Source organism: Eriocheir sinensis, chromosome 5 (genome assembly GCF_024679095.1).
Source record: "Eriocheir sinensis breed Jianghai 21 chromosome 5, ASM2467909v1, whole genome shotgun sequence".
Lineage (NCBI taxonomy): Eukaryota > Metazoa > Arthropoda > Malacostraca > Decapoda > Varunidae > Eriocheir > Eriocheir sinensis.
This window is the reverse complement of record NC_066513.1, coordinates 19,143,303-19,170,067: the sequence shown is the minus strand read 5'-3', so window position 1 is coordinate 19,170,067 and position 26,765 is coordinate 19,143,303. Positions and strand designations below refer to the sequence as shown.

Here is a 26,765-nt window from a genome sequence, read left to right as displayed (position 1 = left end):
AGGAATGCCGGGAGTAAGAGGAAGAAGTAGGAGTTACCTGGAAGAATAAATTTACGTTTTTATCTTTCCTTTATTACTTATTTTTTTTACTTTTTTACTCTTTTCTTCAACATCTTTCAAACGAAGTCAATATTTTCCAGTAATTTCTAACCTCGTGCAATCTTCCTTGTCCTTCCCTGTGTTTTCCAGTCCACTCACGTCCCATCTTCCATATTTGTCGTCCGGTTAAGTCCTTTCCAGTCCGTTGCATCCCCTCCCTTGCGTTCCCTTAGTCAGTCCACTCATTCACTCACCTTCCATCCCTCAGTCAATCCCTTTATTCATTTTCATTCATTATCTCCAGTCTGAGTGTCGCCGTACTTCCTTTGCCTCCCCCCCCCCCTTTTTTTTTTTAAGTTCACTCCTCCCTCTGTCATGTTCCCCTAGTTTCTCAGTAGTCTTTGGTCAGTCAGTCAGTCAGTCAAGTCACCATACTATTTATTTTCCTTTCTTTTTTACATCTTTCAAGTTTATTCTTTATCCTGTTTCACCCCAGTTTTCAGTCAGTCAGTCAGTCGATCTTTAAGCCATTCCTAGTTACCAGTTTTCTCCATCTCAGTGTATCTCTCTGTGCTTCGTCCCAGCCTTTAGTCAGTCACTCAGTCAGTCATCTTCCCAGTCTGTCTTCGTCCGTTTCGTCCTAGTCTAAAGTCAGACAATCAATCAGTCAGTCAGTTGTCAATCAGTCGATCTTTAAGCCATTCCTAGTTACCAGTTTTCTCCATCTCAGTGTATCTCTCTGTGCTTCGTCCCAGTCTTTAGTCAGTCACTCAGTCAGTCATCTTCCCAGTCTGTCTTCGTCCTAGTCTAAAGTCAGCCAATCAGTCAGTCAGTCAGTCAGTACTCACACCTCTTACTTGTCTTCTTGTGTCCCTTTTGTTCTCTTTTCCAAGCATGTCTTCCCTCATGTCCATAATTTGTTATTCCTTTCCACTTTTTCTTTCTTTTCTCTTTCCCAGTATTTCTTGCCCCTCCTCTTCCCAGTGCATTGTGTGTGCTCTTCCAGTCTACCCTGCCCTTCCCCTTCCTCTTCTTAGTCTGCCCGCCCCTTCCCCTTCCCAGACTATCGCCCTCTTCCTCTTATTAGTCTGCCGGGCCTTTCCCCTTCCCAGACTGTCGCCCCCTTCCTCTTCTAGTCTGTTGCACTCCTTCCTCGTGTGCCCCGCCTCGCCCTTTCCCAGTACACCCGCCCTCCCGCTTGTCCGTCCATGCTGGGAGGGTGTGTATCGCTCTCATGAATTATTGAAGCTTTGCATGTAAGAACGGACGCAGGTCATCGGTGCTACCACTGCTACCATTATTGCTACTATTACGGCCACTTCTACAACTACTACTACTTCGACTACAACACCTATTCCTTCTTCTTCATCTTCTTCTTCTTCCTCTTCCTCTCCTTCTTTTTCATCTTCCTCTTATTCATCATTTTCGTCTTCTTTTCCTATTTTCTTCCTCTTCTTCGTTTCTTCTCATCTTCTTCCATTCGTCATCTACTCTTCTTTTTTTATTTTCTTCTTCCTCTTCTTCTTCTTCAAGGACCGGTAATGCTAATGCGGTCGTTACAGAGGCAGAAGAGCTTGTGTTTATCAGAGGACGCTGGGCGATAGGCGAGTCGATATCCTTTTATAATCTTTGTAAATAGAAACTTCACCTGCGACTCGTTTATTTTTCTTATATATGGAAGGTTTGTCAGTAGTCAGGTCGGCCACTAGACTCGTAAAGCATTAAAACACATCTGCTCTGTTTTATTTATTTTATTTTTATTGCCATTGACTTTGGGCTGCTATTGGGTTAGGTTTGGGCTACTTTTGGGCTGGATTTTATTGCGGTGGACTTGTTTGGGCTACTTTTGGCTGGGTTTTATTGCGGTGGACTTGTTTGGGCTACTTTTGGGCTGGGTTTTATTGCGGTGGGCTTGTTTGGGCTACTTTTGGGCTGTTTTTTTTTTTAAATGGTGTCAGTTTTGTTTATTGTGCGATTCGAGGAAGAAAGGTGTATGGATTTCCTTGCGTGTCTAAACCTTCACCCACCTCCCTTTAATATGTGTGTGTGTGTGTGTGTGTGTGTGTGTGTGTGTGTGTGTGTGTGTGTGTGTGTGTATGCATAAATCAGTGCATGTACTACTCAAGAGGTACTACACACACACACACACACACACACACACACACACACACACACACACGTAGTAAGAGTCAAGATGTGGAGTTCACGTAATTAGTCACAGGTGTTCCGCAGGTGTGCTCGTAAGTGGGTAGGAAGGGAGGAGGAGGAGGAGGAGGAATGGTTATGTAGAAAAAAGGTGTGTGTATGTGTCGGAATGTAGTGTGTGTGTGTGTGTGTGTGTGTGAAGAAATGTAGAGACTTGATTAACGAATAATGTAAATAAATACTTTGAAATCGCGTTCGTTAGTATAAATGAATGTTTAGGGAAAAGCGAGCGTGATGAGGAAAGGGGATGCTAATGACAAGGAAAAGATGAAGCATATTTACCTGCGTCAATAACAATCTTCGTTAATATTACAGAAGTGAGAGAAAGATAGACAAGAAAAAAGGAAACCAAAACAAACTAGCTGATCAACATTCAGAATAAAAGAAAAACAAAACTAATTACAACAAAGAAAATTAAAAAGTGATAACAATAACTTCAGGAAAAGACTAAAACACAAAATCATTACTCAAGAAAAAAAAAGCTTTGAAAACCAAAATAATGATGTTTAATAAAAGTGATCGGCACTGACGAGGGGAAGACTGTTGGCGAAGAGCGACCTTTCATTAATACCCAGGGCTGAGGGGGCGAGAGGGGCGCTAGAGGGAGCTGCGGAGGGATGGGCCGCCCCCCCACCCCCACCTCCTGACGGGGCCACGGCTATCACCCCCACCCCAGGGAAGGAGGAGGAGGAGGAGGAGGAAGACGAGGAATACAAGGCGTGTGAGAGGATAAGAAAAAGAAGGGAATAAGGGAGGATAAAAGGAGGGAGGATATAAGGTTCGTAAGGATAAAAGAAGCGAATCAAAGAGGAAAGAAGAGAGAGAGGAAAACCCAAGTGGCCGAAGGTTCTCAAGGTCAAAGAGACGGATTTGTGCACGGAGGCAACAATCACCAACCTCACGGAGCAAGAAGAAAGGAAAGAAAAGGAAACAAATAACTTCGAGTCATTTGGTATATAAATAAAGAAACAGGAAGGAAAAGAAAATAGAGGAAAAGATGAAACCAGGATATTTCATGGGTCGTAAAAGATAACTATAAAAGAAAGAAAAAGAAGAACAAGAAGGGAAGGAACGGAACAAGAGTCGTAAGATAAAAAACACAACAAAAGGAAACGAAACCAAGCTGTCAAGAAGGGAGAGGGAGAGAAAAACAGGAAGAAAGAAAACGAATCAAATCAAAACAAACCTTAACGCAGACACAACAAAGGGAAGCAAAGACTGACTAACGAAGCGAATTTTAAACGTGACGCAGAACGAAGAAAGAAAACGGAGGAGGAGAAGGAGGTGGCAATAGTGACTGGCAGCTGTGGTAGTGGTGTACGTGCGTGCGTGCGTGAGTGTTCGTGAGTGTGCGTGGCGTGCGTGAGTGACCTTGAACCGTGAGTGCCTTGCTCGGGGCCATGGATCGAAGGTCGAGGTCGCCGCTGAAGAAGCCGGAGGTGAAGCGGCGAACTCTGAGCATCACGAGGCGCCGGAGACTGTCGGTGGACGAAGGGCGGCAGGTGACCCACGCCAGAAGTGAGTCTTGAGGGTTGTTGTTGTTGTTGATGGTGGTGGTGGTGATGGTGGTATTGTTTGCTTACTTTTTATCTTGTTTTTGTTTGCTTGCTTTTTTGCCTTTGTCTTTATTTTCGTCTTTTTTCTCACTGCTAATACTACTACAGCTACTACTTTTTGTTTGTTTACTTTCTTTGCTTCATTTGTTTTTGTCATTCTCTCACCACTAAGACAACTACAATTATTACTACTATCATTACTACTACTACTACTACTACTACTACTACTACTACTACCACCACCATCAACAACACCACTGTTATTCTTCTATTGACTCTCGGGTTGTTCCTCTCCTTGATTTATTATGTCCCGTACTAATCATCATCCATCACTCCTTGTGTGTCATTAAGAACAGTGTTAGGCCATGGAATTATGCCCTCCTTACCTCTCTACCTCCTCTTCTACCCCTTCCTTACCTCCATCTCTCACTCTTCTAACCTTGACCTCTCCCTCTCTCCTCTTTACTCCTTGTTCTGTTCCCTCAAGCTTGTGTGAGTCGAGAGTTCAGTAGTCTCGAGGTGCTAATGGTGACTGGCAGGGAGCATGATCTCAAATGTGGGCAGACTTACTAACTTGGCGTCTGAGGGGAGTCGGGCTGAGTTAGGTTAAGTTGCCAGGGAGGGTCGTGCGGTAAGCCTGAGGAAGAGGGATGCTGTGGTAGAAATGACCTTGTAAATGTGGCGTCTGTGGGTCTTCGATGTTTCTTGGGATCGTCTATACATGATCCTCTTTGTGGTTGGAAGACGGACAGTCCCTTCTTTTTTCTCCTTTGCTGTTTCTTATGATTGTCTAAACATGACCGTCTTTGTGGTGGGATAGAAACACTTCCCTCTCTTTGGCTTGGCAGATGGGAGTGTTGTGGTTGTGTTTCTCACCTAGTTGAGCCGTGTGTGCTGTGTAATGTACCATGTATGTGTAAACTCCTCTTGTGTTATTGTGTGTGTTCTGGGGATGTTACGCATGTGTTGAGTCCTTTGTGTTCCTGTTTAGCGTTCTGCATGGCTGGTGTTGTGTGTCTGCTTCTCTTTGTGTTACTGTATAGGATAAAGTTAGGGGGGTGATGTGTTGTATGTGTGTGTGTACTCCCCCCTCTCCCCCTTTATTTTTGTGTTGCTGTAAGGGTTGGGAGTGTTGTGTATGTGTGTGTATGAAGAGTGCGATCCTCTTTAGTGGTCCTGTGGTGAATTTTGGTAAGGGTTGTGTTTCGGAAAGTGTTGCGCCTTGTTTGTGTTGTTCTGAGAGGTGTGTTGCGTGTATATATCCTATTTTGTGTTTGTGTGGGTTCTAAGAATGGCTTTGCGTTACCCTTTGTGGTGTGTATTCAATTTGTTTATCCTCTTTTTACTTGTTTATTCCCTTTGTTTTTGTTGATTATTATGTGTTTTTTGTTTTATCTTTTTGTTTGTTTATGCCCATTTTCTTGCTTATTCTTCTTTGCTTCGTTTTCATTGTTTATTGTCCATGTTTATTTATTACCTTTTGTTAACTTTATTACCTCTATTTCTTCTCTGTATTCCCTTTGTTCCTATATTTTGTTTATTATTTTGTTTACTCCCGTTGTTTATCTCCGTTGTTTCTCCCTTTGTGTCTGTGTATAGTCTTCCTTGTGTTGCTATGTTGTTCGCGGGATTCCTTTGTGTTCCTGTATCGCGTTCTGCAGGGCCTCACGTTAATGATGCAGTTCACTTAAGGGGAGGGGTCTCGCTTCCTCGACGTTAGCACGGTCCAATACACTCCCCTTAATAAAAGACACCCGCGTTTCCTTTCTCCTCCTCTTGAATCCCTTAGCCCCTTGACTGCGGATTTCCTACCAGAAGACCTCACCAAGCTTCAGGAATGGAACAAAAAGTGTCTGCTACAATTCAGTGAAGAAAAATTTAAAGTCCTGCATCTTGGGAGGGATATCCAGCATACCAATAACACATGGGAAACACTCACTATCCACCACAGAGGCAGAGAAAGACCTGGGACTATAATATGTTACCAGGCTACCAGTGAAAGCCAAATCCGTGCCAATCGCAGTGGACGGGTTAGTAAAGGGGGACAGACGCCTCAAGGGGACATGCTCAAGGCAGCGTTACCAGAGATTATCGTACTCAGAACATTGCATTTATTAGTTACAGATCCAAAACTATCGTACCAACACAACGTCATTCTATTAAAGTTTTCGTTGCAACCGTTGACTAATGATCTTTCTTTCGCAATAGTCATGGGTCAGAACCAGGAATATACTGTGTGCTGAGTACGATAATTTGGTAACGCTGGCTCAAGGAAGTAGCCCCCCACCCCCACCCACCCCTCTTTAGGCCCTCATGTGATCTCCCTCTCGCTAGGAAAGGAGGCGGCCGTGGGGTGAGGTGCAGGCCGGGGTGACAAATATTGATGCATCGATGTACGTGTTTCTGATGATAAGTCGCCGTCCAGCCTGGCAACCAATGTGTACCAATCAGCTGTATATGAGTTTGTCGGCCAACTGTGCCATAACTGTGTACCCTGAAAACATAAATGAGGTTAATGTAGCACCGCAGATGTGGAAGATATGCGGTAATAGTTTGAGTTGAAGTTACGTTTTTGAAGTGCGGAAAAGGAGTTTGAGAGGCGTAGAGAAGGAATAAGAGATAATGAGGGATAAAAGTGTGAGTGAAATAGAAGAAGAGAGGAAGAAAACAAAACAGAAATTAGGTTAATATAGCAACGCAGATGTTAACGAAATGTGGTTTTAGGTTTAGATGAAGTATTTGAAATTGGGAAGAGAAGGATTTTGACAGACATAAAGGAGAAATAAATATAGTGAGGAATAGAAGTGCGAGTCGAATAGAAGAAACAAGAGCAGGAGAGGAAAAGGAGCGAGGATGGAATTGACGTAGGAAAATGAAAAAAGAAGAAAAAGGAAAAAGGGACGTAAAAAAAAAGCAATTAGAGCAGAAGGGGAGGAAAGGAAGTGAAAGAGGGAAGAATTGAGAAAGTAAAAGACAATTAAGAGTAAGGGTTAAGAGCGCAAGTGGATTAAAAGAAGACAGTAAAGAAAATGAAGAAGCAGTAATTAAGGCAGAAGAAGAGGAAACTAAGTGAAGGAAGGAAGGACTTAGAGAGGAAAAGGAGAAACGTGCAATGAAGGTTAAAACAGGAGTAATAATAAAATGGAAGAAGAGAATGAAGAAAACGAAGAAGCGGGTAAAGGCAGAGGGAGAGGAAACTAAGTGAAGGAAGAAAGGACTAAGAGGAAAAGGAGAAAATATGCAGTGAAGGTTAAAACAGGAGTAATAATGAAATGGAAGAAGAGAATGAAGAAGACGAAGCAGGTAAAGGCAGAAGGAGAGGAAACTAAGTGAACGTGCAATGAAAGTTAAACAGAGTAAATAAAAAATGGAAGAAGAGAATAAAGAAGACGAAGCAGGTAAAGGCAGAGGGAGAGGAAACTAAGTGAAGGAAGAAAGGACTAAGAGGAAAAGGAGAAAATATGCAATGAAGGTTAAAACAGGAGTAATAATAAAATGGAAGAAGAGAATGAAGAAGACGAAGAAGCGGGTAAAGGCAGAGGGAGATGAAACTAAGGGAAGGAAGAAAGGACTAAGAGGAAAGGAGAAAATATGCAGTGAAGGTTAAAACAGGAGTAATAATGAAATAGAAGAAGAGAATGAAGAAGATGAAGAAGCGGGTAAAGGCAGAGGGAGATGAAACTAAGTGAAGGAAGGAAGGACTTAGAGAGGAAAAGGAGAAACGTGCAGTGAAGGTTAAAACAGGAGTAATAATAAAATGGAAGAAGAGAATGAAGATGAAGAAGCCGGTATACACATGTGAAAATAGGGCATAGCTGCGTATGTAAAACAAGAAGAAAACACTAATCATCAACAGGCATCAGACATCATAGAGAGGAAAAGTAGAAATGTGCAATGAAGGTTAAAACAGGAGTAATAATAAAATAGAAGAAGAGAATAAAGAAGAAGAAGAAGAAGCCGGCATACAAGTGAAAATAGGGCTCAAGTAGATATAGAAAAAAAGAAAAAGAACTAACTATTAAAAAAGCATCAGACATCATAATAAAACGATAAAAAGAAACGAACACAACGTAATCAAGAACACCATTATCACCACCATCATCAGTAGCCCCATCACGGTCGTCTCATTACGCAACCAAAGGCGATGACGTAAGGAAGACTAATGACAAGGTTGTGGTAGTATGACTGTGAGTGATGCAACAGGAGGAGGAGGAGGAGGACGAGGAGCAGCTGCCTGGATAGAGAGGGCGATAATAGTGTGTGTGTGTGTGTGTGTGTGTGTGTGTGAATAGAAAAGCTGTAGGGAAAATTATTGTATGGGAGATTGTATTGATGCGGGAGAGGAGAAAGTGGCTTCGTGGCACAAGAGAATCGGAGAGGAGACTGTGTGAGGAGGAGGAGAATGAAGAGGGAGGCTGTAAGTATGAGAGCTCGTAGAGAAGCTGAAGTTAGTATGGAAGTTTGTATACATGAAGAGGAGAAAGGTTGCGTGAGTTTAAGAAACCCACAAAAAACAAAGACAGTGGATGTATAGCTGCGTTGAAAGGCTGCGACTATGAATGTTAATGGGAAAGTATGATGCAGATAAATGAACTAGATATAAATAAGAGGAAGAAAAGGTGCGCTGGATATTAGAAGGATGAGGAAGAGGAGAGGACAGTGAGCTGATACTGAGTGTTTGAATGACGTAGATGCAAATGGAGGGAGGATAAGGTGTTATGTAGATTAGAAGGATGGGAGAAGGAGAGGATAGTGGAGTTAGGTCTACAGCTGTCTTGTATAGGTCTACCACCCTCTTGCGGACTCCTCATTACTATAAAAATTACTATGGAGGAGATAAAGAGGAAAGAAGAGTCAAGAGTGCGTTAGATGAAGAAGAGAGCAAAGAAAGGAAGACGCACTCAGGGTAGAAGAGGAAAAAAGAAGAATAGACAAAGAGGAAAGCAGAAACAGGAAGGGAAGAAGAAAGGAAGGGTAGGAGAGGAAAGGAGAGACGTGAAAGACAGTAAGAGAGGAATGAAGGGTAGAAGGAGAGAAAAAGAATGAAGGTCAGAAGGGTAGAAGGTGAAGAAAGGAAGCAGTAGTTAGGGTAGAAGAAAGAAAGGAAAAAAGAAAGAGTTGAAGATGAAGAAAGGACAAACGCGGAAGACTGGACCCTTCAGATGGATGGATGGACGTCAGGGTGTGTTTATGAAGAGCCACTTGGTACACAGGGACGGGAGGAAACAACAACAACAACAACAACAACAAAAACAGCAGTAATACGTGAGGGGGAGGCGAGATGAGGCACGAGGGATGCGGTGCCGTGTATGGACAGATGAGGAAGGCGCTGTCGCCCTCACCTCGCGCGCCTGGAATTAATGATGATCCCCACACCTGAAAATAAGAGAGGAGGAATAATGAGGATCTATTATGCACTGTAGTATCCTTAATGGGGTGGGGATTATATGGCTGTTAATATATGAAGGATGATGTATTCTTTTGTTTAAGGGGCAAGAAGTGACGTATGCAGTTTATAAAGTAGAAATATAATGAAGGTTTGATATTCACTTCAGAGTTTGGAATCGTATGTTAGAGAATACATTTGATTTATAGGACAGTTAATATACGAGCTTAACAGTATTGCGTATTCCGTTATTCAAAAGGCAAAAAGTGGTTTATACAGTCAATGAAGTAGGGATATATTATAGGTTTGATATGCAGGTAAGAATTAGGAATCATATGTCAGATAATAGATTAAAGTTATAAGACAGAACAGTTAATATATAAGCTTAATCATAGTAGTGTATATCATATTGTACAAGGGGAAAAAGTGATGTATGGAGTTAAAAAGTAATCATGAATCATATGTCAGAGAAAAAAAACGAGTGTTGTGTATTTATTTATGAAGGGATGGTGTTGAGAATTTTATTACAGGTGGTATCAATGCCGTACGGTCACCTGCAGTATATATAAAGGGATAGTTCAATGTCAAACGGAAATATAGTGTTAAGAAACCCACTCACTGTTTTCATAGAGGGAGGGAGACGTGATGTGGAAAATTACATTAGAGAGAGAGAGAGAGAGAGAGAGAGAGAGAGAGAGAGAGAGAGAGAGAGAGAGAGAGAGAGAGAGAGAGAGAGAGAGGGGGGTAATTCCTTTTTTTGAGTCTCAGGTAAATTGTGAATCTCATCAGGGCAAAGTGTAATGCTGCAGAGACGCTCCCTGGGTGCTGGAGAGAGAGAGAGAGAGAGAGAGAGAGAGAGAGAGAGAGAGAGAGAGAGAGAGAGAGAGAGAGAGAGAGAGGTTCGTTGTCTGTTTCTGTCTCTACCTGTTTCCACCTTTTACCACCACCACCACCTCCACCTCCTCTCCACTATCCTTTCCACTTTTACCACCGCAGTCTAACCACTAAAAACAACAATAGCAACAACAACAACAACAATTACTATTAACAATAAGCGCAGAAAACCAACAACAGCATCTCGTACCTCTTCCTCCTCCTCCTCCTCCTCCTCCTCCTCCTCCTCCTCCTCCTCCTCCTCCTCCGCCATTACCGTTCTTCATATTTTTCATCACTGTCTTGTATTGCACTACGATTATCTCACTCTGTTTATGTAGCTATTTATTTTTACTCCATTTCTGTTTCTTTTTATTTTATCTGCTTGTTTTCTTTTCTTACTGTCTCCTTCATTCTCTTTCTCTGTTTTCTTTCCTTTGACTTTCCTTTTTTTTTCTCCTCGTTCTCCTGTCGTTCTCTTCTTTTCTATTGTTGTTTTACTTATTTTTTTATTCCTTTGCAATTTCCATTTCTTTTTATCTCTTCTTTTTAACACTTTTTTTTTTCTCGTCATCCGTTTGTATTTTCCGACTCATCACCAAAACAAATACATCTCCTCCTCCTCCTCCTCCTCCTCCTCCTCCTCCACTCTAACCGCCACCACCTACACCTCAACCGCCTCTCCACCACTAAAACCACAACCTCTCCACTTTTTCTCCACTTATCTTCACCACCACCACCAACAACAACAACACTACCACCACTACCACCATCACAACAACAACAACAACTTGTCACACCCTGCAAAAAGTTGGTGAACAAATTATAGTCAGACTCACAAACACACACACACACACACACACACACACACACACACACACACACACACACACACACACACACACTTAATCTTTACGTAATTCGTCATCATATTTCATCGCACTTTTTATTTATTTATTTATATTTTGCGTTAATTTGAAAGCATGAAACACCACGGAGCTTCGAGTGTCATCAACCTTATTTTATTATCAAGGAAAAATAATCTACATTGCTAGCTTTTCAAATAGTGGAGAAAATAAAACTGGTAAAAATCCTCCTCCTCCTCCTTCTCCTCCTCCTCCTCCACCTCCTCCTCCTCCTCCTTCACCTCCTCCTCCTCCTCCTCCTCCTCACACAGTCTCTTCAATACTCTTGCTCCACCTAACCTAACCTAACCTAACCTAACTTGCATTTCCATGTTTCCTCCTCCTCCTCCTCCTCCTACTACTACTACTACTACTACTACTACTACTACTACTACTACTACTACTACTACTACTACTATTATTACTACTACTACTACTAATAATAATAAACATAATAATAATAATCACAAAAGAAAGGATACAGCTAAGTAAACACAATTCATATTCACTTAAACGAAACTATTACTCCTCTATAATATATTTTTACCCTGGACTCGTTTAGGAAAAAAAAAGAATAACGAAATTGCTGGAGAAGATGAGGGTTTTTATGATACGGTGTGTGTGTGTGTGTGTGTGTGTGTGTGTGTGTGTGTGTGTGTGTGTGTGTTATGTAAAAATGTCAGTTGCGTGTATGTTGCTTTGCGGTATTCAGAGAGAGAGAGAGAGAGAGAGAGAGAGAGAGAGAATCAATATCTGCTGTTTCATATCTTTTATTCTATCTCCACCTCCATTTTTATCAGTATCTTCCTTTCCTTCCTTTTATTTCTCCTCCACGTCCCTCCTCCCTCCTTCCTTATCAATTATGCTCAGGTTATGTGTTTACCTCCTTCTCCTCCTCATCCTCCTCCTTCTCCCCATCATCCTCACCCTCTGTTGTTTTTCCTTCTTCCTTTATTTCTTTTTCCTCTTCGTCTTTTCCTAGTTTTTTTCTCTTCCACCCAACTTTACATGTCTATTTCTTCTTGTTTGTTGTTTCTATCTTTCTTTCTTCTTCTTCTTCTTCTTCTTCTTTTTCTTCTTCTTCTTCTTCTTCTTCTCCTTCTTCTTCTTCTTCTTCTTCTTCTTCTTCTTCTTCTTCTTCACCATCACTCACCTCCTCCTTCTCCTCCTCCTCCTCTTCCTCCTCCTCCTCCCTCTTAAACCTGACCTTACCTGACCACTGTTGCGTCACTCCATGGGAATTCCCCGTGACCTCAGCTCTTACAATGACGTCATCACTCTATGGCCTCGTGATTGATTGACGAATTACTTGTTATTGTTCTTTTCCTTTTTCTTCTTGTTTTTCTTCTCTTTTTCATTTTCTTTTTCCTCAGTATTATTATTATTATTATCGAGAGAGAGAGAGAGAGAGAGAGAGAGAGAGAGAGAGAGAGAGAGAGAGAGAGAGAGAGAGAGAGACTGACTAGACATAATACCAAGCAAACACATAAAAACAGATAGACAAACGGATAGAGGGACATTCGGGGGTGGACCATGTTGAGTATTGACGATTCTTGAAGGTCGTGAAGGAAGGGAAGGGACAAGAGGAGGAGGAGGAGGAGAAGTAGAAGGGGAAGGAAGGAGGATGATAGACATAAAGAAGATAGGAAAGAGAGGTATAAGAGAGCAATAGAAGCATGAGGGAAGAGAGGAGAAAGTAGAGGAAGAAAAAGAGAATGAGAGGAGCCGAATAGAAAGAAGGGAATGAAAGGGAGTGAAGGAAGGAAGGAGAAGAAAGTAAAGGAGTTGCATGGAAGGGCGTAAAAGTCATTAGGAAATAGGAGAAGGGAAGGAGAAAGGGGGAAACTGATAAGGGACGTGAAGGGCGCAGGGGGGAGTGGGAGAAGGGAGGGAAAGTGAGGGTGAAGGGAGAACCTGAAAGAGAAAGGGGAAGATGGAGAATGGAAAAAAAAGTGAGTGCCAGGGAGGGGAATGGAGAAGGGGGGTTAATTTTTTATTTTTTATGGGAGAGGAAAGGAAGAAGGAGGACGAGGTGGTAGGGGGCGTAAGGGAAGGGGAAGAAAATGGAAGGAAAGTGATGGGAGGAGATGAAGGGGAAAATGAGGTATGGAAGGAGATGAAGAGTAAAGGAAAGGAGGAGATGGAGTGAGAGGTGAATTAATATATGCAAGCAAGGAAACCGGAAGTAAAGGAAAGAGAGGAATGGGAGGAGATGGAGGAGAAAGGGGAAGAAGAGAGAATGGAAAGAAGGAAGGTGTGAGGTAGAATGGGCTCAAAGGAAGGGGAAGGAAGTCGAAGAGGGGAAAATGAAGAGGAAAAAGGTGTGAGGTAGAATGGGCTCAAGGGAAGAGGAAGGAAGTCGAGTAAAAGAAAATGATGGGAGGGAGAAAGGGAAGGGGAAATGGAGTTACGGGAGGGGAAGGGAAAGCAGAGAAAGAAGGGGGAAGGGGCAGGAAGTAGGAGAGTGATGGGAAGGGAAGGGGAAGAAAGTAAAAGGAGAATGATGGAAGGGGAAGGGGGAAGTAGAATAATGGGAGGGGAAGGGGAAGGAAGTAGAGGAGTGATGGGAAGGGGAAGGGGAGGGGTATGAAGGGCGTGGGGGGAGGAATGTGCGTCTCAGGTGTGCGTGTGGGCGTGGGTGTGGGCGTGTGTGGGCAGCAGGGACAGGTACAGGGCGGCGCCAACCCTGTTCCCCTGCCCGCCACGACCTGTTCTGTTGGGGTGAGGGGGGGGAAGAGGAGGAGGAGGAGGAATGGCATTGGGTGGGAAGGCAGGAAAGAATGTCTGTAAATTTAGCAAAGGGAAGGAAGAGAGGAAGAGGAGGTTAAGGAAGGAAGGAAGAAAAGAGATAAAGAAAGGAAGGAGGGGAGAAAGAAAGGAAGGAAAGAAGGAAGGAAGGAAGGAAAATTATAAGCAGGAAGGAGGGAGAAGAAAGAAGGACTAGAAGAATAGGGAAGGAAGGAGGGTATATAGAGACGAGGAGGAGGAGGGAGTGGAGGAAAATTTTGTCTAAAGGAAGGAAGGAAAAAAAGGAATGTTGGAATTATTAAACCAGACGAGGAAGGCAGGATAATAAGAGGGAGGACAGGGTGAAGGAGAGTCAAGAGGAAGAGGAGGAAGAAGAAGAAGAAGAAGAAGAAGAAGAAGAAGAAGAAGAAGAAGAAGAAGAAGAAGGAAGAAATCATTTGTGAAGGAGGACAGCTCACTGGGTAGGAATTCGAGTAGAGGAAGAGGTGGGAAGGAATGATGATAGAGGAGGAGGAGGAGGAGGAAGAGGGGAAGGGTAAAATGTAGGAAGGAACTTGATATATGGAGGACCAGGTGGAGGAGGAGGAGAAGGACTAAAGGAAGGAGGGAAGGAGTTATTGATGGTGGAGTAGGTGGACAGCGGAGTGGGAAGGCGTGAGAGCAGAGGTGTAGGAGGAGGAGGAGGAGGAGGAGGAAGAGTGTGGGAAAAAAAAAAAAAGTAGCCGGGGAAGAGAACGTGCTTGTGGGGAGAAACAGGAAGAAGAAGAAGAAGAAGAAGATAAAAGAAAAACATCTCAAAACTAAAACTTAAATATGTATAAGAAAAAAAATAATGCAAGAAAATTAACCACAAGAACAAACAAATAAATCACTGGACACACTTACAAGACACACTATTTACACCCTTAACAAATAAAGAAGAGGAGGAGGAAGAAGCGAAATTTCAAATGAGTGCAAATGAAAATGAGAGTGAAGAGGAAGAGATTGGGAGGAGGAAGAGCAGATGGTGAGAAGGTGAGGGGTGGAGGTGGAAGGTGGGTGGAGGGGTGGAGGGTGGAGTTGCTTCATGACACCAGCCTTCACCTCATCACCTTCCTCTTCCTCTCCCTCCCTCCCTCCTTCCCTCCACCTGCTCCTCATACCTGTACCCTTTCCTTAATTAGTTATTCCTATATTCTTTTTTACTCTTCCCTTTGTATTTCCACTTAATATCTTCCTTGCTTCCTCCTTCCTTCTCTCCTCTATTTCTCTTCCTTCCTCCATCTGTTTGTTTTCCTTCACTAATTAATTATCACTTCATTTCTCTTCCTCTTCCTGTATTATTTTCCCTCCTCCTCCTCTTCCTCATTGCCTCCCTCTCTTCCTCTCTATTTCCTTCCTCTGATACATCTGTTCCTAATGCGTTTTCGTCTTCCTCTATCTATCATCTTCCTTTATATGTATTTCCCATTCCTCGTCTATCTATCCTTTCCTCCTCACATGAGTCACTTAGATTGAAAACGAGGAGAGAGAGAGAGAGAGAGAGAGAGAGAGAGAGAGAGAGAGAGAGAGAGAGAGAGAGAGAGAGAGAGAGAGAGAGCATTCAGTAACACCTGGTTTGATAGTTGATTGGCACCGTCACACCTGAAACGTAACATGACAGGTAATGCGGAGGTGTAGGCAGGTAAGGTACACACACACACACACACACACACATACACATACATACACACACACACACACACACACACACACACACACACACACACACACACACACACACACACACACACACACACACACGTGCATACACCCACACGCACATACACACAATATTATACACCTCTGTTCTCGGAATGAAGGTGTGTGCCAGTGTTACCAACGAGTATTGCGGAGTGAACACCTGGTTGTGAGTCAGTGTTGCCAAGGAAAGGAATGTTGCGAAAGTGTTGGTTAAGCCACGAAGCTGAAACTTGAATGTGGGAAATGCAAGAAAAAGTGATGGGAATGAAACTGAATGCAATGATTCAGAAAAAAAAGAAAAATGACATCTGGTGAGAATATTTAAGGAAGTGTAGGCGGAAAAAATAACGAAGGAAAGAATTTATAGATGGTGGACGTGATAAGTGAAAGGTATGAACACGAGGAAAGCGTAGAGCATAAAGAAAAAAAATATGGGAATGGAATCAAGAAACTGAATCCAATGGTTTAGAAAATAAATGTGTGGTGAGAATAGATAAGGAAGTCTACGCGGATTAAAACAAAGGAATATTTATTGGTGGTAGCCGTGATAAGTGGACATTAGTAAGACGAAGAAAGCGTAAAACATGATAAGGAAAAAAATACTGGGGATGAAATTAAATGCACTGATTCAGAAAAAAAAAAAATAGGAAAATGATATATGGTGAGAATTTAAGGAAGACTAGGCGGAAAAAAAAGAAGTAATATTTATAGGTGGTAGACGTGATGGGTGAAAATTAAGAATAAGACGAGGAGAGTGTAGAACATCAAGAAAAAAATAAGGAAATAAATCTGAATACAATGGTTCAGAAAAAAAATAGGAAAATGATATCTGGTGAGAATTAAAGGAAGACTAGGCGGAAAAAAAGAAGTAATATTTATAGGTGGTAGACGTGATGGGTGAAAATTAAGAGTAAGACGAGGAGAGTGTAGAACATCAAGAAAAAAATAAGGAAATAAAACTGAATACAATGGTTCAGAAAAAAAATAGGAAAATGATATATGGTGAGAATTTAAGGAAGACTAGACGGAATAAAATAACGAAAGAATGACTATGTAGATGGTAGACGTGATAGCTGAAAATTAATAACAAGACTAGAAAAGTGTGGAGCATTTGTCATGGAAAATAAATGGCAGGGGGGACTGGAAAATTTGTGGGAAAAGTCGGAAAATTTATCTGCCAGTCGTGATGGGTGAAACAACGGGAAAAATTCTTAACAATCACTAGAGAAATAGAAAGAAAAAGACATTATATTACTGAAGGGAGAATGTAATAAAAGGATCACTGAAAATATAAAGATAAGAGAGATTAGAATTGAGGAGTTTTCAATAGGAGAATAGATATGAAAAACAGGTGGAAGAAAGAACAGAGGGAAGGAGGAAGAAAGGAGAAAAGAATGAAAACGAAAATGAAGGAGGAGGAAATACAGAGGGAAGGGGAGAAGGAATGGAGGAGGAGGAGGAGAATTGGTATGAGGGAGCAGGTGGACGAGGGAAGGGAGGAAGGTGTGTAATTTTCTTGTTCTCATTCTCCTTTTCTTGTTTTTTTATCAGTTATTTTATTTCCATTTCACAGACAGGAAAATAAAAGAAACCAACTAAAGGAAAAGTATAAGAAAAAAAGTCTACTCAGCTGTGTTTGATTTTAATGTTCTCTTTTCTTCCTCCTGTTTTCTTTTATTAGGTATTTTTATTTCCATTTCACAGACAGGTATAAAAGAAACCAATGGCGTAGATAAGGAAGATTAGTGTGTTTGTCACGGAATATTAATGTGGGAGGTCTGGGGAATGGTGGGAAAGGGAAGAAAATTAATAGGGAAATCGTGAAGGGCGAAACAACGGGGGAAAAAATTGAAACTCTCACTCGGAAAATAGAAAAACATGATTACTGAGAAAAGAGAAATGATATAAATAGATTGTGTCCAGTTTTTCTTTGCTTCTCATGTCTGTTTTTCTTCTTTTCTCTTCTCCTCCTCCTCTTTTCCTTCTTTTATTTTCGTGTTTTCATCTCATTCCTTCTCTCTTTCCTCTCTACCTTCCTTGTTTCCTTCTTTCCTCTCTTCTCTACAACCCTTCCTCCTTTCCTCTCTTCTCTCCAACCCTCCCTCCCTTCCTTCTTCCATCAGTTCCTTTTCCTCTTTCTCAGTTCTTTTTCCTCTTCTCTCAGTATCTTCCGTTCATTCCTCTTCTCTTCCATCTTCCGTGCTTCTTCCTTCCCTTTCTCCTCTACCTTCCTCCTCCCTTTATCCTTCACCTGTTTCTCATACCATCCTTCTTCTCTAATTGGTATCTCCTGCACTCCTCTTCCACTTTCTCCTCTCTGTATTTTCATCGCATTTTCCTTCTCTTATGTCCTTCCTTCCTTCCTTCCTTTCCCTTCTTTCTTTCTTTCTTTCTTCCTTCCTTCCTTCCTTCTCTCCTTTTTTAATCACATATCTCTATTTTCATTTCACAGACAACCACAGAAAACATATGGCGTACAGGAGCGCGCGCGTACACACACACACACACACACACACACACACACACACACACACACACACACACACACACACACACACACACACACACACACACATCGTTAACCTACACACGCACACGAGGAAGGTTGTTTAGGAGTGCACGTTCATACCCCTTCTTCTTCCCCTTCCTCTACCCCTCTTCCTCCTCCCCTTCTCCTCCTCCTCCCCCTCCTCCAATCCTTCATCCTCTATCCTTCCCTTTTGATCTTCCCCGTTCCAATCCTTTTCCTTCACTTCTTTCATCCTCTTCCTCTTCTCAATCACTTCTTTATTCCATTTCTTGTATCCTCCTCCTCCTCTTCCCCTCTTCCTTTAGTCTTCCTTTTATTTTTGCCATTCCTACATCTACCTCATTCCAATCCTCTTTCTTCACCTCCTTCCTCTTCCCCTTCTCTATCACCTATTCGTTAGTCCTTTTCTTCCTTCCTTTATCCTCCCCTCCTTTTCTTCTTCCCATACCTTCCTATTTGTCTTTCCTCCTCAGTATTCTTCCTTGATTTCCTTCTCTTTCTTTTCTTCTTCTTCATCAACTTCTTCATTTTTCCTCCTCCTCCTCCTCCTCCTCCTCCCCAAAGTAACATAATTTTATAACCAATGATGTTGCACCATTAAGATGAGAAAGTTTTCCCATAAATCATTCCCCTTCTTCCCTTTCTCTTCCCTTACTTTTCCTCTCCCTTTCCTCTTTCTCTTCCATTCCCTCTCTTCTTTTTCACATTTACTCGATATTCTTCTTTAGTTCCTTTCCCTCCCCTTCCTTACAAGCCATTACCCCTTCCCCTTTAAGATTAACGGTTTTGTGTCCCTTCTCTTTCCCCTCCCTTCCTCCTCTTCACCTCCCTTTCTCTCCCTTCCCCTCCCTCCTCCCTCCCTTCTTCCCTTCCCTCTTGAACACCACTATCGAAAGTGCAACGTAAAGGGGAGATAAGAGGTATGTCATCCTCTCTCTCTCTCTCTCTCTCTCTCTCTCTCTCTCTCTCTCTCTCTCTCTCTCTCTCTCTCTCTCTCTCTCTCTCTCTCTCTCTCTCTCTCTCTCAAGGGCGTCCACACAAACTCGTAAGTGAATGCCGATCTCCTTTTTTTTCTTCTAATAGCCTTCAGAGGTGACAGGAGGGTCCGCGCAGGTGATAAATCTATATATAGGCAGGTACGCAGGGACAGGTACGCAGCTAGGTAAATATGTCGAGTAAACAGTTTGTTGAATTTAAATTAGATTGGAAAAAAAAAGATAAAGGTAAATTGTATTGTTCAGTGCTGGCTTGTTTTTCTTCTTTGTTTATTTAATTGTTTTTGTGTGTTGTTTTGCTCCATCTCTCTGCCTATCTATCTATCTATCTATTTATCTATCTATCTATCTATCTATCTATGTATTGTGTAGTGCAGTTTTTTTTCTTTTTTCTGTTTATTTGTGTTTGATTAATATTTTTGTGTTTTGCTCTGTATCTATCTATCTATCTATATATCTATCTCTATCTCCTTATCTATATGTCTATCTATCTTTCCTTTTCTCCATTTTCTTACATTTTCTTGACTTCCTTCTTTCCTTCCTTCACATATTTCTCTCTTTCTTCCTTCCTGTTTCTTCCTCCTTCTTTTTCCTCCTCACTTTCCTTTCATTCTTTGTTGAAGCTTCACTATAACCATCTCTCTCTCTCTCTCTCTCTCTCTCTCTCTCTCTCTCTCTCTCTCTCTCTCTCTCTCTCTCTCTCTCTCATTATTATCAGCCTTGACCCTTTCAGTAGTCGCGTAAGGGGTCAGAAAAAGAGGGGGGCGAGGGGGGGAGGGTCTGGTCCTAGTATGATTTCGGGGGGGGGGGCACTTAGTTGAATGACCTGGGAAGGGGGGAGAGAGAGAGAGAGAGATCCTGCAGTTTTTGAGAGGCAGGGAGAGAGAGGTTTGAGGAGGTGGAAGAGGAAGAGAAAGAATGGAGGGACGAGGGGAGAAGAGGATGTAAGAGTGAAGAGAGGAAGGGAAGAAGGAGGGAAAGGCTGTGATGGACGAGGAGAGGAAAAAAGTTAAGGAAGAGAAAATGAAATGATTGAAAAGTGGGAAAATAACTAGAAAAAATGGTAAAACGATAATTAGAGAGAGGTATGATAATAAATAGAGAAAACGAGAAACTGAATGGCTACTGCGTTTTGGGAGTGTTGGAGGAGGAGTAGGAAGAGGAAGAAGAAGAGGAGGAAGAGGACCCGGGGACTGGCCACTGCTGTTATTTGCTTAGACCTTCTGCTGACTCACCAAGCGGGGGCGAGATGAGGTGGAGGAAGGGAGAGAAGAGGAGGAGGAAGAAAAAGAAGAAGAAGGAGAGAAGGGCGGGGTGGATGTAGATAGATAGATGGGAGATATAGGATGAAGGGGGACGAAGGGGGAGGGGGGGGGGCAGGATGTAGCATTAGTATGAAAATAAATGAATGAATAAATAAGGAAATAAGTGGAAATAATAATAAGGAAGAAAAAATCGGATGTGATGGAAGTCGATTTAAAAGTTGATATAAATAACCTGGACACACTAATTTACTCTGCGTGTGTGTGTGTGTGTGTGTGTGTGTGTGTGTGTCATAGGCCAGGTTGTTATCTTGAATAAATAAATGATGCGCTTTAATATTCTCCCGTTTTCGTTGCACTCCAGCGTGACTCATGGCGGGCTGGCCGAGTGGGTGACTAATGTAATTTTACCCTCTGTCCGTCTTGCCCTCCTCCGCCTCTATATATTATTACTATTATTTTCTTGCTCTTTTTCTTGCTATTTTTTTCTTGATTTTCTTCCTCTTATATTATTATCTTCTTTCTCCTCATTTTTTTTTTCATCTTTATCTTCCACTTCCTGTCTCGTCTTTCCCTCCTCCTCCTTCTTTATATATTATTACTATTATTTTTGTGTTCTTGTTCTTTTCTTATCGTTTTTCCTCTATTCCTATGTCTTTCTCATCCTCTTCTTCATCTTCCACTTCCTCTTGTTCATCGTTTACCCTATGTCCATCTTGCCTTCCTTCTCTTCTATATATTTTTTACTATTATTTCTTGTTCTTCTTCTTGGTATTTTTTCGTCTTGTTTTTCCTCTGCTTCTATATCTTCTCTTTTCTCATCCTCTCCATCTTCATCTTCCACTTCCTCTTGTTCATCTTTTACCCTATGTCCATCTTGCCCTCCTTCTCTTCTATATATTTTTACTGTTATTTCTTGTTCTTCTTGCTATTTTTCGTCTTATTTTTCCTCTATTTCTGTGTCTTCTCTCTCCTCCTCCTCATCATCTTCATCTTCCACTTCCTCTTGTTCATCTTTTACCCTCTTTTCGTCTTTCCCTCCTTTATATATTTTTACTCTCATTTTCTTATTCTTGCTATTTTTTTCATGTTTTTCCTCTGATCTTATGTCTTCTCTCACGTCATCCTGTTCATCTTCATCTTCCACTTCCTCTTCCCCTTCTAGTTCTTGTTCTTGCAATTTTTCTTCTCGTTTTTCCTTTGTTCTTATGTCTTCTCTCTCCTCTTCATCTTCGTCTTCCTCTTTTTTTCTTCTTGTCCTTGCTATATTTAATTTTTAGTCTATTTCTTCCCATCTTCCTCCTCCTCTTTTTTTCCTGTTTTTTGTCTTGTCTAGCTGTTCATCTTACAATACCCCTACTTTAAAATGAGTGTGTGTGTGTGTGTGTGTGTGTGTGTGTGTGTGTGTGTGTGTGTAGACATGAGCACGCGCTGACTAGACAAGAATAAATATATACTGATAATAATATAAAATTCCACCGTGTCTTCTCCCTTCCCCGCCAACGCAACAATTTTAAAGAAGAAAAAAAATAAAACAGACATGGACATCCCGAGTCTCCAGCATCATTTTCCTTGTCTTGTTTTTCCTAATTGCTCGGTGGAAATAAGCGACTATTAAGCTTCCTGCCAGATGTACGTTCGCTATAGCCGCTGCCGAACGTATCCTACCAAACACCTGACTATGCACGTATTTTTAGAAGCGTTCAACTCCCACATCAAATATTTCCGAAGGCCACAAAGATTATCCGGGTTCTCTTGCGTGGTTTTCACATTCATGGTGCAGTGGTCTTGTCAAACTATCACTAGGCTCTTAAAACTACCCATGGAAATACCCACAACTTCTACAAAAGCCTTAAAAATTGTAGGTGTGCAAGCCCCGAAATGTTGGAGAATCTGGGCCTTTAAATCCTACCTGACAGATGCGTATGACGTGTTTCCTGCCAGACGTGTTATAGGTTATCCCTAACGTATGACTGTCTGCTATAACCTCCCTTCATTTTTTTCCTCTTCATATTTCTCTTCCCCTTCTCTCACCTTACCCTCCTTTACCCCTTACTCTCTCCTCATCCCTTCTTCCCCTTTTCCCCTTCATTTCTCTTCCCCTTCTCTCACCTTACCCTCCCTTACCCCCTTACTCTCCCCTCATCCTTTCTTCCCCTTCTCCCCTTCATTTCTCTTCTCCTTCGCTCACCTTACCCTCCCTTACCCCCTTACTCTCTCCTCATCCTTTCTTCCCCTTCTCCCCTTCATTTCTCTTCCCCGTTTCTCACCTTACCCTCCCTTACCCCTTACTCTCTCCTCATCCTTTCTTCCCCTTCTCCCCTTCATTTCTCTTCCCCATCGCTCACCTTACCCTCCCTTACCCCTTGCTCTCTCCTCATCCTTTCTTTCCATAGCTCACCCCATTTCCCTTCCTCATCCCCTCCCTACCCCTATCCTCTCTTTCCCCTTCCTCATACCCTCTCTCTTTCCCCCTCCTCCCCCACTCCCCTCCCCTTTCCCCTTTCTCCCTCCCCCCTAGCTTTGGACTAAATTATCAGGTGGGCGTTTTCTAATAATGATTTCCTCTCTTTTTTACAGGTAAGTTGCATGATGGGAGTTGACGATTGATGATGCTGATTATGCTGATGCTGGTAAGAGAGAGAGAGAGAGAGAGAGAGAGAGAGAGAGAGAGAGAGCATTACGTATATTAGTTTAAAGGGATGCTGGTAATTATGCAGTTTTATCACACGCCTAAAATTGTTTAAAAAGTCCGGATTTCCTCCCACCCCTTTCCTGCTCTCTCTCTCTCTCCCTTGTTTCCATTCATTCAGCTCCTCTCCTCCCTCCAACTCACCCTCACTCGCTCTATCCAGGTCTATCCCATCTATCTCTTCACCTCTCATTTCCCTCCCTTCATTCAGCCTCCATTCCCTCCCTTCCTCCCTGTCTAACATTTCCTACTTTTTTATACAGTTTGCTCCTCCCTTGCATGTGTGTGTGTGTGTGTGTGTGTGTGTGAGAGAGAGAGAGAGAGAGAGAGAGAGAGAGAGAACCATTTCCTCTCCCAAACCTTTAAAAAAAAATTCTTTGTCTTGCTATTTCCATCTTCATACGTATGTTGCACGTGTACAAGGTGTCCTCCTCCTCCTCCTCGTCTTCCTCCTCCTCCTCCTCCTCCTCCTCCTCCTCCTCCTCCTCCTCCTCCTTAAGGAAGCGAGAAACCCGATTTAGGCTCTTCAGGTGTTTCCTTTCTCATCTTGTTGTTGTTGCTGTTACTATTATTATTATTATTATTATTATTATTATTATTATTATTATTATTATTATTATTATTATTATTATTATTATTATTATTATTATTATCACGTTATTATTATTATTATTAGTAGTAGTAGTAGTTATTTTTTGTTTGATTCCCCTCAAATAGTCACGTTTTTGCATAGTCATCCATATTAGGCAATCATGATACCCACTTTCTCTAGTCAAATCCGTTTTCTGTGGATGCGAGGGATAGATGGGTAACTAAATTTTCTTTCCCTTTCTTCTCCTCTCCTCTTCCTCTCTCCCCATTTCCCAACCTATGTCCTCTTTTTCCCATTCTCTCCCCTCCCTCTCCTTCTGCCCCTACTTTCCATTCTACTTCTGCTTATTTAAAGAAAAAAATAAGAAAAAAATGACGTGAAGTTGAATATTCATTGTGTGTGTGTGTGTGTGTGTGTGTGTGTGTGTGTGTGTGTGTGTCTTTGCAGGGGTTTGTTGTCACGTGTACACAAGAGGAGGAAGTGTTTGTGAAGGAGGAGGCGGAGGAGAAGATGAAGAAAGAGAAAAGGAAGAGGAAGAAGAGTAACGACAAGAGAGAGAGAGAGAGAGAGAGAGAGAGAGAGAGGGGGGGGTTAGTGTGTGTGTGTGTTTGTCTGTATGTTTCACTTCGTCGTCATGATTTCGTGGAAGTGTTTATTGATAACCCCCCCTTTCTCTCCCTTACCCCTCTCTCCTCCCTTCCCTCCCTTTCCTACCTTTCTATCTCTCCCTTACCTTTCCCCATTCTTCCTCCCCATCCGTTCCTTGTCTCTCCGTTGCATTCCCTCCTTTCTTCATTTCCCTTCCTTTCGTTCCCTCCCTTTCCTTACCTTTACTTAATTTCCTCTCCCTTGCTTTCTTTCCTTTGTTTACCTCCCTTCCCCTGTCTCTTTGTCTTCCTCTACCCCTGTTTCTCTCCCTCTCCTTCTTCAATTTTACTTTCACATTATTTTCTTCTTTTCCGGTTATTTTTTCCTCAATGTTTCTTTATTTTATTTTCCCTTCATATTTCCTCTTTTCTTCCATTTTTTTCCTATTTAGTTTTCTTTATCATTTTCTTTTCCTCTTTTCCCTTCATCTTTTCTATTTTTTTTCCTCGTTACCTTTTTTTCCGATTCAGTTTTCCTCACATTTTCCTTATTCTCTTTCCTTCAGTTTCCCTTCATCGTTTCTCTCCATTTTTACTCCACCTTATTTCCTCCTATCTCTTCCGTTTCCCTCACGTTTTTCCCTCTTATCTCCGTCTTCTGTTTGCTAGGTACACATATCTCTTCTCTCCTCCTCCTTCCCTCCTTCTCTCCTTACTAAAACTCCATCGCCTCCTTTTAACCCTCTCTTCCCCCTCTCCTCCTCCTCTCTCTTTATTGCTCTCTCCTTACGTAACATCTCCCATATACACCATTTCCTTCTCTTTATCTCCCATTACCCCTTCCTCTCCCCTCCCTTCCATTATCTCCCCTTCTCCCACACTTCTTCCTCTCCCCTCCCTTCCTTTATCTCCCCTTCTCCCACACTTCTTCCTCTCCCCTTCTCCCTCTCCCTATCTCTTTTCCCTTACTCCTTCCCCTCCCCTTGGCTCCCCTTCTCCCTCCTCTTACCCTTCCCTCCCCATATCTCCCCTTCTCCCCTCTCTCCCCTTCACCCCGTTCCCTCTCACATAGGACTACCATAAAATCCTCTATACTAGGGTTTTCAGTTCCTTTCCTCCCCACGTTTCTTCCTTTTATTACCCTTTCCCCCCCATTTTGCTCTCCGTACACCTGGATAAGGAGGAGGAGGAGGAGGAAGGAACGGAGACAAATTACCTGGAGGAGAATATGGAGGAGGGTTACGTATACCTGGAGGAGAAGCAGAAGAAGAAGAAGAAGAAGAAGAAGAAGAAGAAGAAGAAGAAGAAGAAGAAGAAGAAGAAGAAGAAGAAGAAGAAGAAGAAGGAGGAGGAGGAGAATTACAGGGAGGGGTGGTAGGGGGAGGAGGAGGAGGAGGAGGACTTAACCTGAAGGAGGATCGAAGAGCCTTGGACAGGTGACTGTGGAGGAATGCGAGAACTGTGACATGATAGTGACCGTGACACACACACACACACACACACACACACACACACACACACACACACATACATACACTCACAAAGATTGGCTTAACAACATTTGGAGACGTACACAATTTTGCACACACACACACACACACACACACACACACACACACACACACACACACACACACACACACACACACACACATTTTGCGGTCAATACACACAATGCCACAAATACGTACATGTGTGTAGGTAATTTACGCACACACATGCATATTTTAGTACCGACTTGATGACCTGCGTGTGTGTGTGTGTGTGTGTGTGTGTGTGTGTGTACGTTTAATAAGTTTGGTCTCCAGTCTTGTGTGCATGTTGTATTTAGGTTTTTGGTCAAAGTGACACACACACACACACACACACACACACACACACACACACACACACACACATACACACACACATCATAATGGGTTGAATCCCTCAGTGTTGCCAACTTAGAGGGTCACGGGTCACGCGTAGGAAGGGAAGGGAGGAGAAGAAGAAGAAGGAGGAGAAGAAGGAGGAAGAGGAGGAATAAGTCGTCTTCCCTTGTTTCACTCCCCTCATATTCCTCCTAGTCTTATCTCTCTCTCTCTCTCTCTCTCTCTCTCTCTCTCTCTCTCTCTCTCTCTCTCTCTCTCTCTCTCTCTCTCTCTCTCTCTCTCTCTCTCTCTCATTGTTGTTATTTTTATGCCATCGTTTCGTTTCTCCCCTTCTCTCCCTCTTACATTCTTTCCTCTCCATTTACTTCCCTTCTTCCGGCTTCCTTCTCTTTATTTTTCTCATTTTCATTAGCCTCGCCCTCCTCCTCCTCCTCCTCCTCCACTATCATACTCTCCTTGTTATTCCTCTCCCTTCACGTCCTCTACATAGCAACCATTTGACATTTACGCTTTGCTCCCTCTCTCCCCTTCCTCCCTTTCCTCCCTTCCACTTCTCTCCATTCTTTTCCTTTCCTTGCTCTCCCTTTTCCCTCCCCCACTTCTATCCACTCTTCCCTTCCCCATTTCCTCTCTTTCTCATTTTGCCTTTCTAACATCTCTCCACCCTTCTCTCTTTCCCTCCCTGTCTTTCTCCCTTTTCCCTCTCCCACTTTTATCCACCTTTATTTTCCTCCTTATCTCCCTCTCCTGAAACTTTTCTTTGCTCCCTCCTCTCATATCTCCCCTCCATCCAGATTCTCTC

General features: G+C 42.5%; 1 protein-coding gene and 1 long non-coding RNA gene across 5 annotated transcripts in view; both read left to right on the top strand.

Annotated features, from left to right (window-relative positions):
* The window catches only part of LOC126984802 (katanin p80 WD40 repeat-containing subunit B1-like), a 138,652-nt gene that overhangs the window by 27,498 nt on the left and 84,389 nt on the right, over positions 1-26,765 (top strand). For 3 of the 4 annotated variants that reach the window (XM_050838942.1, XM_050838923.1, XM_050838927.1), the window contains exon 2: positions 2,560-3,762. The exons of the other annotated variant lie outside the window; for it this stretch is intronic. In XM_050838942.1, coding sequence (XP_050694899.1) covers positions 3,645-3,762 — 118 coding nt within the window. In that variant the 5' untranslated portion in view covers positions 2,560-3,644. The remainder of the gene's footprint in view (positions 1-2,559; positions 3,763-26,765) is intronic. 4 annotated transcript variants of the gene reach the window in all.
* LOC126984806 (uncharacterized) lies at positions 3,770-8,915 on the top strand. The gene is made up of 3 exons (XR_007737868.1): positions 3,770-7,103; positions 7,199-7,272; positions 7,403-8,915. It is a non-coding gene; the product is annotated as an uncharacterized LOC126984806 (long non-coding RNA).